We start from the raw sequence: 14,721 nt of genomic DNA, 5'->3' as shown, positions 1-14,721 counted from the left end.
TCCCTCCCACCTCAGAGAATCCCCAGCATTCTGCCCCCCCCCGCCCCATCCCTAATTTACGGGGCTCTTTGCCTCCTTGGCATCTCCCCGGCCACTCGCCTGGAAATCGGCGCCAGGGGTGGGGTAGGGATGGTATTTTCTCAGTGGGAGTCCCAGGGAACTGAGTGCTACCCCACCACCCCCGAAGCCAGCTGCCTGCGCCCGCCTCAGCCATTAGTAACCTGGAGACGCGCACCTGCGTGGGGGCCGCCTGCAGCCCCGGCGCCCTCCCTGCACCTCCCTCTCCCGCTCCGAAATGGCGCTGAGCAGGTTATTTATCGGAGCCAGTGGTGCTCCAGAAGGTCAGGACAGTGGTGTAAATAACCTCTCCTCGCCATTTCCCCGTCCTTCCAGAGCCTGCTCCCCTCCCCCTCCTCCACCTTTCTTCGCACAAATGAATGTGGCTGGGCTGGCGCGGAGCCTGGCCCTGCATCTTAATGGGGCGGTGAGCTCACAAGATGGATTTAGCTGGGGGTTTTATGGTTGCCGCGGCGACAGGAGAATGCTTTGGTTTTCTTTACCCCTTCCCCTGCAGGATTTGAAGCAGAGGGGGAGCGTGGGGAGCCCTTCTCTGCACTGCAATCTGAAGGGTCTCTGTCACCTCTACTGCTTGTGAGGTAGGCCTGTTAATTCTGGGGTTAGGCAAGAGGGACTGCATTAGGACCTTAGATAGGAAAGGATGAGGGAAGAAAGGCAACCAGAGGGGGAAGGCTCTCCAGCATCAAGGCATGAAACCTACAGTTGTCCAGTCTCGCCTGCTGTTTGAGAACCTAGCAATTCAGTTCAGCAGCTGCGGGGCAACTGGGCCCAGGGTCACCCTCAGCAGCTAGAAAAATGCTTGGGTATAGCACCCTGCAGTGCTGCATTGAGAGTTAGGGTACAGGGGGCTGGATGAGGGCTAGGGATTTTTGTCTTTGCCTCCCTGAGGTGGGGGGAGAGCAGTGTTCAGTAATTAAGGTCGCTGTCCTAGCCTTCCTACTCATCACCCAGCATTGGCCCTGCTGGGGGGTGGGCCGTGTCAGTTTGAGAGGTGAGGGCTGCTGATCAGTGACGGGTGTGGAGAATGGTGTTCTATCCAGTTCTCAGACTTGGAATTCTCTGAGCTTGTTTCCCCAGCCTGGCCTGGTTTGAACTTTTCCTGCCTTCTCCGTTTCCCACTAGGAATGGAACTCTAGTTCCCTGGCCTACCCAGTCCTCTGGCCAACAATTTCCTTTCAGGACTGTGAGCAAAACCATTCCCAGCCCTGTCTGAAGCAGAGACTGGGGAGTAGGGTCGGACTGTCTCCCTCCTTTGGTCTCTTTCTGTCTGATTCTGGGCCTCTGTCTCTGTTTGTGAGCCTTTCCCTCTTCCCCAGGGGATCCTGGGAACCCCTCCTCCCCCATCCCCGTCCCTCCCCTTTGGCTGGGAAAGTGACTACAGCCTGAATAGTGCCAGACACCTGCCTGCCAGATGTGGCGATTTCCCATTCTTCTCTCCCTCCTCCCCAAACGTCTATCCTCTCCCCACCCCACTGAGCAGAGGGAGCCCCCTCAACAGAGTGATTTAGTGCTGCAGCCCCTCTTCCTCAGTACCCCTCTCCAGTTCCTCTCCCTCCCCCTGGTGCCCATGCCCCCCTCCTCCCACCCCGGGGTGCTGGCTTGTGTAAGCCCCAGCTCCTGGACTGGAGAATGAATGGGTGGGGCAGAGGTGATTGGCCTCTGTTTCACCCATGGGAGAGTACATCAGCAGGGCAGAGGACAGTGGCAGCCAGAGCTCATGTCATTCCCACTGGTGGGGCAGGGAGCGGGTAGGCGAGGAGGAGGTGAGTGGAGAGGGAACTGGCTCTCCAGGACTATCTGCAGAGGAGAAGGAGGTCTGTGAGACCTTCCCAGGTAGGTGGGAGAGCTCGAATTGTTCGGCTGCCTGGTGGACATGGCATCTGTGTTCCTCTGGCTGGGTCTCCAGATCTTGTCTCTGGATCTGTGTCTCAGTATGACTCAGTAGATGCCCCTCGGCTCCTACCCTTCAGACTGACCCAAAACACACACTTACAGGGAACCCTTAGTCCTTACCCGTCTCTCTTTAGTGTTTGCCCTTCTGTGTCTTCTCTGTATCGATCTCTCTTCCCTCCCATTTCACCCTCCTCAATTTGTCGAACTTGTCTCGCAGTCACCTGGCCTCCCCCACCTCCATCCATCGCATGTCCTAACACAGTATGATCCCAGACCTCCCATCAAAGCAGAGACTCTGATTCAGAGTCACTCATTTCTCCTTGCCATCCCTCTTTGCAATCTGACTGTCCCCCCGGGCCAGACAGAGGGCTCTGGGGTGGCAGTGGGCTAGAGGATGGCTGGGCTGAAGAGCCGCAGTGGCTGGACAGGCCGATGGAGAGTTCAAGGAAGTAGGAGAGGTGGGAGGAGCGGGACAGGAAGATGGAAAGAAAAAGTGACTGAGAGACAAAGAGGGCAGGGGCTGAGGGTTAGCAGAAAGCCAGCATAGCAAACTGGAAGAGTGAGTGAAACCCACACAAAGAGAGCAAGGCTGGGAGCAGAGAGAAAGAATGGAGGTGGAGACAGGAAAGTCAAAGCAAGAGAAGGCAGGGAGGGGGGCCGGGCAAGGGGCAGGCTGGCCCTCCTGGGCGCCCTCACGCTGCTGGGCCAGAAATCTTGCGTGTATGCGCATGTATGTGTGTCAGTCTGTCCGTCTATGCACGTGCATGCAGGGCACAGGCGTGGAGGGGTGTCTGGTGGGGATAGAGATGATCCCCACAATATTCTCATTCTCCCATTTCTTTCAGCAGCCTCCTTCCTTGAGGCACCCCATACCAACCCCCCCACCCCAGTATTCCTGATGCTCCAGGGGCCACCCCCAAGGTATTTCCAGGATTCCAAGGAATCCTGGCTTTTTCACTTGGAATGCAGGCCTGCTGGAATGTGCAGTCAGGATCTGCAGCATCAAGAGGCCCCATCCCCTCACTGCCCACCCCCATGCCTGCTCACCAGCTGCTCTTGTCCGTCTTCTCCTCCCACTCTCCTTGTATCTCTCCCTCCTCCACACTGACCCCTCCCCCAGCCTCTGACCCCCAGCCGCCTGGGGCCTGGGTTGGAGGGAAGACAAAGACAGGATTTATCACCAGGATTGAGAAGCATCCCCGAGACTAGGGCTGAGGGCAATGGCTGACCTCCCTGGATGGGAGGGAGTGCTTGGCCAGATGCTGGGAGGCAGGAAGCCTGGGTTCCAATGGCTCCTGCTCACAACCCTCACCCCCCGCCCCTTCCCACTATAACCTTGCTCTCTTCTTTGTCCCTGAAGACTGAGGAAACAGAGACGATGGCCTCGACGTGGCTTTAGGCCTCTGAAGGAAAACCTGGGCGGAGGGAAGAGATGAGATTAGTGTTTTAGGGTCGTTCTGGATACTGGGGAGGATTTGGAAACCAGGTAGAATCAGGTGCCAGTTATTTCCAAGACTAGAAAGGAGTTCAGGTTTAGCCCTGCAACAGGCGAAACGAGATGAACTTCCCCTAATCTAGAAGGACTTCTCCAGAACAGGCCCTGATTGCCAATAAAGAGGGAGATAAAGGTGATTATGGGTCCTGAAAGATGGAAGATACCGTCTCACCTGGAAGCGGAGAAGGAAATGGAATTCCCCAAGAGTTACTAGCTCCAGGCCCCGTGAGAAGGCCTTCCTCGGGCTTCCCTGGTGGCGAAGTGGTTAAGAATCCGCCTGCCAACGGGGGAGACCCGGGTTCGAGCCCTGGTCTAGGAAGATCCCACATGCCGCGAAGCAACTAAGCCCGTGTGCCACAACTAGTGAGCCTGCGCTCTAGAGCCCACAAGCCACAACTACGGAGCCCAAGTGCCACAAATACTGAAGCCTGTGCGCCTATAGCCCGTGCTCCGCAACAAGAGAAGCCACGACAATGAGAAGCCTGCGCACAGCGATGAAAAGTGGCCCCCGCTCATCACAACTAGAGAAAGCCTGCACACAGCAACGAAGACCTAACAGAGCCATAAATAAATAAATACATTTATTTATTTTTTTTTTTAAAAAAGGGCTTCCCTGGTGGCGCAGTGGTTGGGAGTCCGCCTGCCGATGCAGGGGACGCGGGTTCGTGCCCCGGTCTGGAAAGATCCCACATGCCGTGGAGCGGCTGGGCCCATGAGCCATGGCCGCTGAGCATGCAGATCCGGAGCCTGTGCTCCGCAACGGGAGAGGCCACAACAGTGAGAGGCCCGCGTACCGCAAAAAACAAAAACCAAAACAAAAAAAACCTTCAGATTGGATTTTAAAAAAAAAAGTAGGTCTTCCTCCCTGGGACCTCCAACTGCCTCCTGAGAAGATGAGGAGCAGCTGGACCCTGCCTTTACAGTAAATAGATTATTGGCCCGAAATTGTCTCTACTCAGCAGGCAGGGTGTGTGCTCAAGGAGAGGGAACGGTATGATCCAGGAGTTTCCGAGAAACCAGACCATATATCTTTCAGTGGACAGCTCCTGCAGCTTCCCGAGCCACCCCTGGAGGCCCACTAGCCCCTCCAGAATCTCAGTGTGTCAGGGGCCTCCGCAAACCCAACTCTGAAGCTGCACCACTTCCAGCTCCTGGCACCCAACATCCTGCTTGCCGCCTTCACCCTACTGTCCCAGGAGAAGGCTGCTCAAGTTATCTCCAAGTGAAAAGAGGATGGAGGGAAGAGAAACCGAGGCAAGTGGGAGCTTCCCGTCTATCAGCCTCTCACCACAATCCCACCAACCCATTCCCACCCAGGGGCTGATGAGGGAGACCTTCTCGTGGTTTCTTTTTAGGCTCTTCTGCAAGCTGAAACCATTCCCTCAATTCTTGATGGAAAGCCAAAAATTGGAAATTTCAGTGGGAAGCATTCACGGGTTGGGAGGAGAGACTGGGAGAGGACAAAAGAACTGGGGGTGGGGTGGGGATTTGCACAGGGTGAGGAAAAAAACAGGAAAAGGGAGAAGTGAGCATCTCGTTTTTCCTCGCTCCCTCTTCCCCCAATTGAGAAGGCAGATTTACAGCACTGGTTTGGGGAGGGGGGTGAGCATGAGGAAGACAGATCTGCAGTTCTGCCCTCTGCGTGTCTGGGTACTTAGCTTTAACTCCCCCATTAGCATCAATCCCCATCTTGCTGCCCATCTGTCTTCTGACATCAGCTCCTTCCCCTCTCTGTAGCCCAGGCTCTCTGACCCTAAGTGGCTCTTAAAGGGCCAGTCTAGACCTTTCTCTCCCTCCCTTCTCCCACTCCGGGCAGCACAGTCCGGCGTGTGTGCTGTGGTGTGTGTGCTGTGGCCATCGTTGCTGAGGCCACAGTGGATGGGAGGCACAGTGTGCGTGTGGACGGAGGGGGCAGCTCTTCCCCACCTCCCTCTGTTCTCTTTAGGTCCCCCTATATCATGGACCCCCTCTTTGTTCACTACCTCCCCAAGCCAGAGCAAGCCCTCTGGTTGGGCTGGGAGTCACAGACACGGCTCCTGGAGCTGAGGGCTGGAGAAGTCATGTGGACTCACAGGACAGATCCTCTTTCCCTCCCTCATTTCCTGGAGGCCCAGGGGTATTGTGAACTACTGGCTGTTTTTAATTCCCAGCCAGCAGTGGGGGTGGACAGGTTGGGGGCTTAGACTCCTAGGAGATGCCCTGAGCCCTGCATTCCCAGCCTCCTTTCCCAGGGACCCAGGCTGTGGTCTGTGGGGCGGTGGAGGATTTCAAATCTTCCTCTCCCAGTGAGCAAGGTGACAAGCCAGAGAAAGCTGCCTCTGAATTTCCTGGCTCCTCTCCCTTATTCCTTAGCAACTGAGTTTAGGGGGGCAGAGGGGAAACTGGCTTCTCCCCATTTCTCTCCGCCTTCTGCAGAAATGCTGTAACTGCACTCAAGGAGGGGTGATAAGAATGCCAGGATGACTGGAGAGTTCCTCCCCCATCTGCCTTCAATCCTTTCTGCTGCAAAGCTCTGCAGTCCTGAGGGGCTCTCCTGGGTAGTCAAAGGCCCTTTCTGATATCTGAGAGCCATTCGCCACCTCACTCAGTGCTCCTTTCTCTGGCTCAGAATGAGAGGGAACTGGTGGGTGGGGGCCTTGGGAAAGCGTCCATGCTAAAAATAGGAGCCCAGCGCTGCAGCCCCTCCATGGCCCCTTATTTATATCACCTTCCAAACCTCACTCTCAAAGCAGCATAAATATTCCTAATTCCTGAAGGCCAGCCCTGAACTCATAAATTTAAGCGGGAGGAGTGAGGTGTAGGAAGGGGAGCCTACTGCAGCCTTGAGGAAGTAGAACATCTCCTGGGGGTGGTGTCTGACTTGTCCCCGGGCAGACGCCTATGGGTCTTCACTGAGAGGAGGAGTTGTGGCTCTCAATCGTTCCTCTAGGGATTAGCCTTTTCTCACGCCCCCAAATAAAAACCAAACTTAGTTCTGTCTTCTCCATTAGTTTCCATCCTTCTCCCTCTCTCTTTTCTTGCTATTACCTTCTAGTTCTTTCCTGCGCCCCTCTCCCCTCTCTGCTGCGCTTTTCTCTACGTGTTTGCTCCTCCAAGTCTCCCCCTTTTCAGAACCGTTGTCTGAAGAGGAAATTTCCATCTCATTCGGTCTGGTTAGTGAGGTTTGAAAAGAAAAGTCTCTCTCCGTGCCCGGAGCTCCCCGCTTCTGCCCATTTGCCCCCCTCATACACGCCCTTTCTTTTCAGTCTCTCCCGTCTTCTCCTCAGAGCCCCCCACCCTTTCTCTCCCTCAGTCTTCCTTTTCTCCTCAGCCTTCCTATTCCTTGGTCACCCCCTTCGCCCCCTCAGTTTCCCCTTCGCTCTTCAGCTCAGGATTCTCTCTCCCTCTCCAGTCTCCTCTTCTCTCCCTACTCTACCCCATCCTACCCCTCAGATTCCTCAGCTCCTGTTTACCCCTTCAGACCTCCTCGTCTGCTTCAGTTCCTACCACCACCACGCCCCATTTTCCCCTCCCAATGGATGAAAGAGGAGGAGAGGTCTTGAGGAACAGGTAGAGGGAGTGCGGTTCCTTGAGGGGAGGGAGAGCAAGGGGAGAAAAAGCAGGGGATAGGAAGACGGAAGCGGTGCAGAGGGGAGGGGCAACCTCATTCCCCAGCGGCGCCCCCCCTCTCCTCCGCCACCGAGCCATAAATCAGGGCCAAGGCGTTTTGGCCAATGACAGAGTGACTCGTAAATCGGCCTGTCAAGCTCAGCCAATGAGAGGCAGCGTTAAATCAAGTCCTGTCAGCGCTTGGCCAATGAAAGGCCCTGGGCTGACCATAAATCTGCCTGTAAGAGACAGCGAAAGAGAGAGAGTGTGCGGACGAGCGACAGCGGGGTGAGGGACCGGGGAGGGGGCGCGGGGAGAGCGGGCGGGGGGCAGGCGGGAGAGAACAAGCTCGGGAGAAAAAAGGCGATAACGGAGGTACAAACGATGAAGACAACCTACAGGAGAGACGGACAGATGGAGAGAGACAAAGAGAAGCCTCGAGAGATAGCGTCAGAAAGTCCGCGATAGAGCCCGAGACTGACAGAGATAAAGAGAAAAGAGAGACAGACACTGACACCCTCAGGAGGGCCCCCGTGACCCACTTCCCCAAGACAAATGCATACACTTCCCCGAGACACGCGTGAGCTCCGCACCACGAGGGACACGCGCGCAGTGCACACCCGCAAGAGAGAAAAAGCCTGAGAGATCATCTTCCTCTTCTTTAACCTCACTCAGCGCCTATCGAGATTAGGGGTGGGGTATGGGTGTGTGGGCTGTGGAGGGTGAGAGAGGAGGGCGTATCTTTCTCGCTAGGATCTGTCCTCTCTGGTCTCAGACTCCAGGGTTTCCTTCCGTGTTCCCTGAGTCATTTTTTCCCAGCGACTGATGATTGGGAAGTCCCTCCTGAGGTCTAACCTCAATCCCTATTGCTGCTCCTTTCTACTTGCCAAAGCTTTTGAATCGCCTTCAAGGAATATGAAAAGTGAAGCTTTTTACGACCCTTCAGAGAACTCTCAACTTTCAGAATCTTAGGTCTGAGCAGGAAGGATTTTTAGGGATCATCTGGTCACTTGATTCTAGTTATAAAAAGGCTGCTGTGGGCTTCCCTGGTGGCGCAGTGGTTGAGAGTCCGCCTGCCGATGCAGGGGACACGGGTTCGTGCCCCGGTCCGTGAAGATCCCACATGCCGCGGAGCGGCTGGGCCCGTGAGCCATGGCCGCTGAGCCTGCACATACGGAGCCGCAACGGGAGAGGCCACAACAGTGAGAGGCCCGCGTACCGCAAAAAAAAAGGCTGCTGTCCTATAGTGGTTAGACATGTGGGCTGGTACTAAAGTCAGACTTTCGGCCCTCAAATCATGATCATATCACTTACTAGCTCTTGGACTTCAGACAAATTGCTTACCCTATTTGTGCTTCAGTTTTTTCATTTGTAAGCAAGAGATTATAATAGATACTTTTTGGTAAATTTTGTAAGGATTACACAGAATAATATATTTATAGGATTTAGGACAGCACAAGGCACATGATAAGGGTGCACCCCACCCCCATCTTTGTACAGATTCTAGAACCTGAGGTCCAGAATGATCCAGGGTCCTGCTCAGGTTCACAGAACTAATTATCAGAGAGCCTTGTTTGGAGCCCTGGTCCCTACACTCCCAGGCTGATGTTCTTTATCGGTCTGCTGTTCACCCCACCTGTCTGGACCCCTGCCTTAGCCACCTGAATTTGACTCAGTATAGGCTGCTGTGATTTTTGCGGGAGGAGGACACGCCGAAGGACACGTTCCTCATTAGGAGGCAGGATTCCTGGGCCCTGGAAGTGTGTTGAATGTGAGGGTATCAATCTGTCCACCCTGACTATGGTTCTTTCTGCCCTTGTCTTAATCTCTCTGGACTTTGTTCGCTCAAACCATGGACTTGGGGGCAGGGAAGGGACGGCACGCAGCCACAGCAGTGTCACCATCAACATGACTCTCACATTCTATCCCCAGTGCCCACCCTGCTCCCCCCAGCCCAACCAGGTAGACAATAAATATCTCATGAAAAATAAGTGTCTAATTCTTCACTTTTCTTCCTAAGCTTTGGGGAAAAGGGAGGGGTGCGGACTCCTGGGTCTCCACCCCTGCTGGCCATGAGGGTGGTGTATCTCTGGACTCCCAGTCTTGCTGACACCTTCTGTCCTCAACAGGGAAGCCAGAAAGGAAACACAGAGAACCAGCGTCACCTGGTGGCCACAGGTGCTTTAAATTCGTGCATGTGCATTCGCGAGCACACGGGTGACAGGATGTCAGTTACACTGGAGGAAGGGAATGATATGCTCTCCCCTCAGCTTGGCTCCTGAGCCTTCTTTTTTTAAAAAAAATTTATTTATTATTTATTTTTGGCTGCATTGGGTCTTCGTTGCAGCACGCAGCTTTCTCTAGTTGCAGTGAGTGGGGGCTATTCTTTGTTGCGGTGAACGGGCTTCTTATTGAGGTGGCTTCTCTTGCTGTGGAGCACGAGCTCTAGGCGTACGAGCTTCAGTAGTTGTGGCACATGGGCTCAGTAGTTGTGGCTCACGGGCTCTAGAGCGCAGGCTCAGTAGTTGTGGCACACGGGCTTAGTTGCTCCGCAGCATGTGGAATCTTCCCGGACCAGGGATCGAACCCATGTCCCTTGCATTGGCAGGCACATTCTTAACCACTGAACCACCAGGGAAGCCCCCTGAGCCCTCTTAACTAGAGTCTCTGTTCGGCTTTCGTAATCCAGGATGACAAGAGCAAGTCTGGGGGAAGGGAGGGGCCAGGACCCAGGTGAATTAGCTCCAACAAGTGTGACCTTGCTAGGGCGGCTAGAACACCCTTCTGCCATTGCCTCAGCTAAGCTCAGCTCCATTTCCACAGAGCGAGGAGTTCTTCCCCGTGACCATTCTCTTTGGATAGGGCAAGGGCCAGGAGGCTGGACTCCCTGGAGGGCCTATCAAAGCTGGATTTCAAAACATTTTTGAGCTGAAAAAACCTGTTTGCAGTGATGGGGGATCCTGGCAGCAGTAGTTAGAGGTGGGGGCCATTTCTGGGAAGTTAAGCAAAAGGCAGACCAATCCTCTTAAACCAACTCACATGTTTTATACCTGAAAACCCCTCAGCTGAAGGCTGTGTCCCAGGTCTTCTGCTTCCTGCCCCTCCCTGCTCTGACCTAGGTCCCCCCAAACCCTTAACTATTAAGTTCCAGCTGCAAACCAACCCTGGCCTATTTCCTTCTTCCCCAAAGATCACACCCAAATGTGAAAAGGACAGATTTTGTTTATTAATAATTGATAATGCACCTTGAGCAGCCTAGGGCTGAAATGTTGAGCGAGGGGTGGAGAGGCCTGGTTTGGGGCTTGGGGAGAGGTTGTCTGTGGAAATTCCCGAAGGTCTTTCATCTCCTCTCATACCAGCTGACCACCTTAGTTCTGGAGGAGACATCTCCAGATTCTGGTGACTGGGGACATAGTTCTAATGGAACCTACGAAAATTCTGGGGCCCTCGTTTTAGGAGGGAGCCATAGGCTTGGCGGAATTGGCGGTTCATGGCTGCATAGAGCACAGGGTTGATACAACCGTTGAGCCAGGTGAGGTTGGCAGCAAGCATGTGGACAACCCGGGGAGCCCGGACCTTGGCATCCAGGATGTTGAGCAGCAGGAAAGGGATGTAGCTCAGGGAGAAGCAGAGGAACACAGCAAAACACATCCGAGTCACCTTCCCAAACTCTGATGGAGAGTCCTGAGCTCTCTGGGCTCTTTTAGTTGTCCTGGCTTTGGCAGGCTCTCCTGGAGGACTTTTCTCTGCCATTTGCTTAGCTGCCTTGCTGTTGCTCTTGTCCCCCACTGCTGATGAGTCCCCTTCCAGGGTCTGGGTGGTGGCAGCACTGACTGGCTCAGATGAAATCCCCTCGCTGTGCCCTCCTGATGCCAGCCCACTGTCCAGCTCCCGGAAACGACCAGGCGTGGCCTCACCTGTCCCAGCCACGTTGTTGGAGTGGATGCTCGCCTGGCGCAGCTTGTACTGATCCAGCGCCTGTGCTGCTCGCTTCACCTGGCGGTGGATGAGGCAATAGAAGACGCCGACACTGCTGAGCCCAACCACAAAGTAGATGCCCATGAGGATGGTGGTATAGGGCCGGCCTCGAATGCGATCAAAGCTGCAGGTGCAGACTACGGGCACCAAGACATAGATTGGCCAGAGGGGAGCAAAGCTGGCCACACCCACCACCCAGGTGCTCACCAGGGCGAGCACGATGCCCTTGGCACTGAAAATATGGGGAAAGAGATTCGGGTGGGCAATGAGGAGGTAGCGTCCCAGGGCGATGAGGCAGAGGGTGAGGATGGAGACAGAGTTGGACGCAAAAAGGAGGAGCCCAAAGACCCTGCAGAAGGTGGCACCAGTGCGCCAGTGCAGGTGGAGGTAGGTGTCCACAGAGAAGGGCTGGAGAAGGGTGCAGTAGAGCAGATCGGCCACTGTGAGGTTGGCGATGAGCAGGTTGAAGCGGGTACGGAGACTGGGCTGGATGGCCAAGGCCAGCAGGGTGAGCACGTTGCCCACAGTGCCTGTCACGGCCACCACCACGCCCCAGCTAACTGCCACATAACGATAGCCCAGCACCGACTCATGGTAGCAGGAGAAGTTGGCATCAGAGGTGTTCCACATGATGGAGGCTGAAAGGGGTGGGGTGGGGGGAAGAGGGAGTCAGAACCTGACCTTGAACTTAGATCGTTCTCTTTCTTGAACGAAATTTTATTTATTTATTTATTTGGCTGCTCTGGGTCTTAGCTGCAGCACGCAGGAAACTTTGTTGTGGCGTGTGGGATCTTTAGTTGCGGCCTGCGAAATCTTAGTCTCAGCATGTGGGATCTAGTTCCCTGACCAGGGATTGAACCCGGGCCCGCTGCATTGGGAGCGTGGAGTCTTAGCCACTGGACCACCAAGGAAGTCCCTAGATCCCTTGAATAACTCTGGGCTCCTGAACATCTGAACCACTCCAGGATCTTACCAGCCTCCTGAGCCATTCACAGGCCTCTTCATCCCAAGATCCCCAACCCCTTCCTTTCCCATTTTCAAAGATTTTCCCAAAGTTTTATCTAACTTTAATTTCTGTCCACTCCGAGCTCCCAACCTTTTCAATATCCATCCAGATACTCTCAGTAACCCCAGCACCCTCCGACCTTTCTAACTCTTCCCCTGTCCCTTAAGACCACCCAGGAGTCCCCTCTCCTCTGTATTCAGGAGAATAGTACCCTCTGTCTGTAGTCCCAGGCCTCAGGTTTTTTTTTGTTTTTTTTTTTTTTTGCAGTACGCGGGCCTCTCACCATTGCGGTCTCTCTCGCCGCGGAGCACAGGATCTGGACGCGCAGCCCCAGCGGCCACGGCTCATGGGCCCAGCTGCTCCGCGGCATGCGGGATCTCTCTGGACCGGGGCACGAACCCGTGTCCCCCGCATCAGCAGGCGGACTCCCAACCACTGCGCCACCGGGGAAGCCCCCAGGCCTCAGTTTTTTTCTGTTTTTACCACCTGGGAGATGAGGAGACAGAGAACGTAAAAGTACACCCACCACCAAAGTACTCACCTGAGTCTCCCAGCCTTCAAATCGCTCTCCGGTGGAAGATGTCCAACTCATTCAAAGAGCAGTCCTTTCTGGTGGGCAGTCAGGCTTCAGACAGGAGGTGCTCTGCTCTCCTGTCTCCTATTATACTAGACAGAGAGAACAAGTAACTCCCCAGTTACACAACCTCAGCCACTTCCTCCCTTGCTTCCTTCCTTGCCTCTCTGGTCCTACTCAGTTTGCCTTAGCTAGTGAAATCTGGGCTTTTCTGTTGAAATTTCCCTGTTACTCACCCCAAAGCCTTATCACTCCTTCAGTTCTCCTTCCTGAAACCCAAGCTCTGTTTCCTTCCTCTCTTTGCACGGCAGGACACCTATAAGATCATTGCTGAGAATTGCTGGGACAGGGAGACAGAGCATCAGAGTATCTGGGCCACTTCTCAAGGGGCCAAAGGACAAGACCAAGTTCTAGGAGCAACTCTAGGCACCCCAGAAGTCTTGAGTTTGTTTTGGGAGAACACTGCCTTCCCTCTCTCCAGAACTTGGAGATAGTTCACATCTGAAAAAGGATTCAGACGAAGAAAGGTGGGAAACGGAGCATCTAGGATGCTGGCTTCCCGCTCCACAGGGCCTCAGGCTCCCAATCATTGGTTCATTCATCCATTCACTCACCAAAAACGTATCGAGTGTCTACTATGCATTGGACTCTGAGCTAGACCCTGGGATGGTGCATGGCCTTGTGAGTAGTCTAGGGGAGGAGACAGATAAGTAAATATATAAAGGCCTAATTGGTCCTCTGAAGCAGCTGTCAGCAAAGTTTGGCCTTTGGGCTAAATCTGGCCCACTATCTATTTTCATATGGGCCATGGGCCAAGAATGTTTTCTTTCATTTTAAAATGGTTACCCGGGGCTTCCCTGGTGGCGCAGTGGTTGGGAGTCTGCCTGCCGATGCAGGGGACAAGGGTTCGTGCCTTGGACCGGGAAGATCCCACATGCCGCGGAACAGCTGGGCCCGTGAGCCATGGCCGCTGAGCCTGCGTGTCTGGAGCCTGTGTTCCGCAACAGGAGAGGCCACAACAGTGAGAGGCCTGCGTACTGCAAAAAAAAAAAAAAAAAAAAGGTTACCTATGTAGGTACCTACATAATACCCTCAATTTTACCTCTTGGCCAATACAACCTGAAATATTTGCTATCTGGCCCTTTAAGAAAAAGTTTGCCGACCCTCTGTGAAGTACATCAGAGACTTGGAGAAAAGGAGCCAACTGCCAAGGAGGGGATCAGGAAACGGTTCACAGAGAGACACCTGAACTGGATTGTGAGTGATGAACAGGAGTTTTTTGGGCGGATAAGTAGAAGGACGTTCTAGATAAAGGGAACAGGATGCACAGAGTCACGGAGGTTTAGGTAGAGGTGAACAAAGGATGTGAAGGAGGGACCAAGAGGGAAGATCCTGGAGAGGTGAGTGGGGTCAGAATCAAGGAAGGCCTTGTGCGCCATGCTGAGGAGCTGGGGTTATATCCTGGAGGAGATTTACACTTGGAGAGCTGTGAGTAAGGAGTGAAAGCCTGCAGGCCAAAGGGAGAGAGACCAGTAAGGAGGCACCAGTTCAAACAAGGGGTGGGCAGGGCCTGAGTTAGGGCCAGGGCTGGTTTGGTGGGCATGCTACCTGCGCGTGTAATCGCACAGGGCCTTGTGCTGAGAAGGGTCCAGTGCTTGAGTTAATGCTCTGCAGTCAGCCTTGAGATTGTTTTTGAACACTTTGCTTTTTCATTTTGCACTGGGCCCCACAAATGATGTAGCCGGTGCTGGTTAGAGCGGCGGTTGTGGGAATAGAGAACAATGATCGGGATCCGTAGGTCCTTAAGAGGTCAAATAGGGTTTATTATTATTATTATTTTTTTTGTGGTACGCGGGCCTCTCACTGTCGTGGCCTCTCCCGTTGCGGAGCACAGGCTCCAGACGCGCAGGCTCAGCGGCCATGGCTCACGGGCCCAGCCGCTCCGCGGCATGTGGGATCCTCCCAGACCGGGGCACGAACCCGCGTCCCCTGCATCGGCAGGCGGACTCTCAACCACTGCGCCACCAGGGAAGCCCAAATAGGATTTATTTAATGACTCATTAGATAAAGGGTTAGGAAGAGGGAAGGCTAGGAAGACTCCCAGTTTTC

At 54.2% G+C, this 14,721-nt stretch overlaps 1 protein-coding gene across 1 annotated transcript; it reads right to left on the bottom strand.

The window, feature by feature from the left end:
- Positions 1-10,328: 10,328 nt before the first annotated feature.
- On the bottom strand, positions 10,329-11,662 carry GPR84 (G protein-coupled receptor 84). The gene has a single exon (XM_060165552.1). The coding sequence runs from the start codon at positions 11,660-11,662 to the stop codon at positions 10,472-10,474; it is 1,191 nt and encodes a 396-aa protein (XP_060021535.1). The 3' UTR covers positions 10,329-10,471.
- Between the last annotated feature and the right edge of the window lie 3,059 nt (positions 11,663-14,721).

This window comes from Lagenorhynchus albirostris, chromosome 11 (genome assembly GCF_949774975.1).
Source record: "Lagenorhynchus albirostris chromosome 11, mLagAlb1.1, whole genome shotgun sequence".
Lineage (NCBI taxonomy): Eukaryota > Metazoa > Chordata > Mammalia > Artiodactyla > Delphinidae > Lagenorhynchus > Lagenorhynchus albirostris.
Note: the sequence above shows the minus strand (reverse complement) of the source record. Positions and strands in the feature narration are given on the sequence as shown.